Raw genomic sequence first — 4961 nt, 5'->3', positions numbered from 1 at the left:
TGATGTTGTCATCCTACATTGAATACGCTGGACAATCATTGTGTTGACATAGCAAAGTTCAAACCAAGTATATATGGGGATTCTAATCTCTCATTGCTCAATTTTCCTCCTGGTGCCCAGTGCGGGTGCCAGCGGCGTAAAGTTCGTCACCACCAAGTCGCGCCTGCGTTCGCCTAGTACCCACATACCGTCAGACGTCCCTAAACATGGCGCAGTCTTGGGGCAGGACAATGGTTAGCCAGTTAAGATTATTCTTCGAGGTGGGCACGATGCCTTTTGGAATTTTGAGTGAGTACTATTAGTCACTTAAACAAAATAATCTTTCTACTATCGTCTTCGCATTTTACACGAAACAATTAGTTCTAAGTTAGCGTTATTTGCAATAAAACTCAACTTCAAAATATGACAATTCAGAAATGTAATAAACAGCCGTATAGACAATTGAAAAACGTAATTGATTTTATATCTAAAATACTGCAGCAGTCGAAACGGCTACTTGGGGTGATGGCGTAGATACTTCGTGTGACATCTCAGATTGCGCTGATGACATCTTCCGCTTTGGCTTCAACGCTGCATGGGCAAGCAACAAGTCGTGGTACCCGGACGTAATAAACTTCCCACTCACAGTCAATGTCTTCCGCCGTGTGTTTTTCGGCTTCTTCGGGGGTGGCAGCCAGCAGGAGAGCTCATCGCGGACAATGGCTTGACGTTTGATCCACGTTTCGTTGACACCAATCTCAGGAACGTCAGATGGTTTGAAAAGTGACAGGCGAAACATCATGTTGTCAAGGGACAGTGGGCAGAGTCCCGTACAAACGAAGCCATTCTTGATCGCTGATTGGCTCGTGGAGTTGGTCCACATGTTACACGCGATCGACACAGCTCGCTGCTTGCTGATGCTTGTAACGTCAGTCCAGAAGACATCAGAAAACGCCTGTCGAATCACTTGCTTGAACGGCCGAAAAACCGTTACATCCAGTGGCTTGAAAAGGTGGGTCGAGTTTTCGGGCAAAAACTGAAGAAGAATGTCCAAGGTTTTCGCTTCGTCGTATATGTACTCGGAGTAGTGCGACGAGCAGCAGTCCACAATAAGCATCACTGGACGCTGTACGATGGAGGGAATGTTGTCGTTGAGCATCGAGAGCCATTTGCGACAAATGTACGAATTCGTCCACCCCTTCTCAGAAGTTGTAACGGCAGCGCCAGCGATCGTAAGGCTGTCACATGTATAGGTAGATACACGGTCTCCAGGCAGCACAAAGAGCGGTGGTATCTTGGCCCTATCAGCAGTTACACATGCGACAATCGTGACATGAGAAGCGGCAGATGACTCCTCGGTGTAAACAGCCTTTGTCGTACGGTGGACCACAACCTTCCTTGCTGTGTTCAAGGGCGAGAAGCTTGTTTCGTCCATGTTGAAAATTCGGCTTGGGTCCATGTCCACCATTGACATAGAGTGTACAAGCTCGTGAAATAATTCGACGACCGTATCTTTATCGACACCGTTTCGGGTCTTACTGAGCACTTGAGCCTTTGCGAACTTGATTTGAGGGTGTCGATTGAGGAACCTTGTATATCATCTGGTCGTCGGTTTTGGTGATTGCATGTCTTGGACCACGGCGACCATTTCGGTGGCCTTATCAGCTATTTCTCGACATCCAACTGGATACCCATCACGCTCCATGGCAAGTATCCAGGCCACCAAGTCGAGTTCGAACGGCCGTGGTAAGAGTGGTGGTGGTCCCATCGACACCGGTTGTGAGTTGCCGTTAGGTGCATTAGTCACGTGATCACGGAGTGTGCGCAAGGGAATGTCGTGAGCACGAGACGCTGAGGCAATAGTGTGTTCTTGAGCTAACACTGTATGCACGGCCACACGCAACGTGTCCTTCGTGTACGATGTCGTGGCGACATTTCGTTGTCAATTCAAATCGAAAACCTCTTAACGTTTATAAATTTTGCCTCCATAATTTCTCACGAGGTCAATATTGTACTCGGAGTAAGTGGTTTTGTTTTGTCCAATAAAATTCGAGAAACCATGTCATTGGATAAAATGTTTTGGCGGATCACTGGTCAGTTGGCGGATCACTGGTCAGTTGGCGGATCACTGACCGGTCACGTTACCATAAATCTCGAGTGTCATCCATCTTGACCACTTCACAGGCTACATGGCTCGTCTTCGCTGGTGTGTAGTTGCTGCATTGAAATGATCGTACATAGTATACAGTACAGCTGTAGTAGATACAGCATGATGCTTAGTTTTCGGAAATAGGAATCAGTATCGTCCATGGTGAGAGTCGACACTAGACGATTAACGTGCGCTAGTGATCGCTTTTCATGCGTACTTTGTCTTGGACGATGTCATTGACCTTCGCAACCATCGTCCAAATCAACGCAGAATCATGTGTTTATATCATCCTTGTTTCGAACAAGGAATTTTTCATCAAAAGTACTACTCGGAGTACATGAGACAAGTGCACTACGAATACACCTAACGTTATAAGAAAATCCATTAAACCATTCAGTGCGCCACCTCGTCCCGGAGTTTCATATTCGCAACGGATCTTTGCAGCTTTCAAAACCTTATCATCGCCAACGATGGCTATTTCCCGCAGCCTCCAGTGTACGCAAGTACACTAGTAGCTCATATGTATATCATTAACATTCGCAATACTTCAATTGCGATATTGTTGTTGAATACTTCGTGACCTTGGTCGAACTCGAAAGAATCAAGTCAACACAGTACGTCCACGTCGAATTTGTCGAGAGAATTCGTAAACAGCCATCGATTCGCCGAAGTTTTTCTCAAACCCATCCGTGATAAGGATTTTATGCCCAACATGTTTATCTTATAGGCCTATGTTTGTCAACCTTACAATCATGATCTTGAACAGTTTAAGGTCTGTCGTACGTCCCTACTTGGGTATGATTGTAGCGTTAACAAACATAGGCCTATAAGATAAACATGTTGGGCATAAAATCCCCGAAACGTGGACAATCCAACCACAATAATGATGTCAATCTGCCATTGATTACTGGAATTAACGTTAGGATGATCCACTATATTTACTCTGGACAATCTCAACACTACACTCCATCGATGCACGCAGAACATTTTTTACACCCACCTGTGACCTCTGGACGCTTGGTCAATGAACGCACGGAAGGCCGCCACGCGACCATACACGTCGGGGAATCCCTTGCCGCAGGGCTCACCAAAACTGACATCCCCCACTAACGCCAAACCCGCCGACGTGGACTTGATCAACGGTCCCCCCGAGTCACCAAAGCAAGCTGCTTGGCCCACGTCGCCCCCCGCACACAAATGGGTGGCCGTGGCCCTCCAGCCACGAAATTTTTTGCTCGTGCGGAGCTTGGCTTGACACTCGGCGTTGGACTTGACGACGAAGATGTTTTCCTTGAGCACCGACGACGGGTTGCCGGAAGGACCGCTGGTTCGACCCCACCCCAACAGCTTGACCCTCGTCTGCGCAGCAACTCCGTCCTTGGCGAGTGGGAGGGGGGCAAATTTGGACGCCCGGCTCAGCTTGAGGATGGCCACGTCGAAGCCATAGAACAGATTCCGGTAGCTGGGATGCGACGTGGAGGACACCACCGAAATCTGCTCGCCGTCCGACGTGCCGCCGGTGTAGTGGGTGCCAACGGCGACAAAGCCAGGCTTGCCATTCGCGACGCAATGGGCTGCAGTCAACACGTAGTTGGGGGCGATCAGAGTCCCCCCGCACCACGAGGGCCCCCCGGCAGACCTGCGGAGGTTGACGGTCCACGTGTATTGCCCAACGGGGGCCTCGTTTCCGCCAACGACACGGAGGCTGGCGCCCTGTTCTTGGCTCTCCGAGACGTCGGTGAAGTTGAAGTCTTGCGCGAAAACGGTGGCAACAACAGCAGCGATGGCAACGAAGAGTTTCATGGTTATTGGTCGGTCGGTGCAAATTGAAAAGTGCCTCTTGTTGGGCTGCAGAGGTAGACTGTTTCAAGTCGGCTGCTTTGTACACACGTGCGTGCTTAATCTCGGACGGTTGCCGCTAGGTTGAAGATACTATGATTCGGGACCTCATGATCAGATTTCTTTTAAGTCTGATGGGTCCAGATGACAAAGTTAAAGCTGAAAAGATATGTTGCCAATGAAACTCCGGGACGAGGTGGCGCATTGAATGGTTCAATGGATTTTCTTATAACGTTAGGTGTATTCGTAGTGCACTTGTCTCATGTACTCCGAGTAGTACTTTTGATGAAAAATTCCTTGTTCGAAACAAGGATGATATAAACACATGATTCTGCGTTGATTTGGACGATGGTTGCGAAGGTCAATGACATCGTCCAAGACAAAGTACGCATGAAAAGCGATCACTAGCGCACGCTAATCGTCTAGTGTCGACTCTCACCATGGACGATACTGATTCCTATTTCCGAAAACTAAGCATCATGCTGTATCTACTACAGCTGTACTGTACACTATGTACGATCATTTCAACATTGTGATATGCAGCAACTACACACCAGCGAAGACGAGCCATGCAGCCGGTGAAGTGGTCAAGATGGATGGCACTCGAGACTCATGGCAGGACAATAGGGTGTAGGTTTTGCATGAATGGGCAAATCTATATGAATTTCGTTATGGGCCGACGACTAGTTTAACTGCACTGGTTTGAACCTTGCACATTCTTTCCACTCCCGGTTGCTATGTCTGCTGACGCACAATACTCAAAGATTTGATTTATCCTCTTATTTTCGATCTTACCCGACCCAATCAGATAACGTGACCGACCAGTGATGTACCGATTTTATTCTTTTTTCTTTCGTGAATTCCTCAAGTATGTATCCTATACTAGTAGCGACGTGGTGGACGTAACGTGAAAGAGCTCGTCAAGATCTGTTCACATACACCTAAACACAATGGCTTTATATAGTTCATGATGACGTAAATAATTTCGCATGAT

General features: G+C 47.8%; 1 protein-coding gene across 1 annotated transcript; it reads right to left on the bottom strand.

The window, feature by feature from the left end:
* Positions 1 to 3118: 3118 nt before the first annotated feature.
* On the bottom strand, positions 3119 to 3931 carry H257_15568 (hypothetical protein; the record flags this gene model as incomplete). The annotated part of the gene is made up of 1 exon (XM_009843720.1): positions 3119 to 3931. One exon carries the CDS (start codon positions 3929 to 3931, stop codon positions 3119 to 3121), a length of 813 nt encoding a protein of 270 aa, XP_009842022.1.
* Positions 3932 to 4961: the final 1030 nt, after the last annotated feature.

The sequence above is a fragment of the Aphanomyces astaci genome (genome assembly GCF_000520075.1).
Source record: "Aphanomyces astaci strain APO3 unplaced genomic scaffold supercont1.71, whole genome shotgun sequence".
Taxonomy (NCBI): Eukaryota; Oomycota; class Saprolegniomycetes; order Saprolegniales; family Verrucalvaceae; genus Aphanomyces; species Aphanomyces astaci.
The sequence above is the reverse complement of the archived record's forward strand: the minus strand, read 5'-3'. Positions and strand labels throughout refer to the sequence as shown.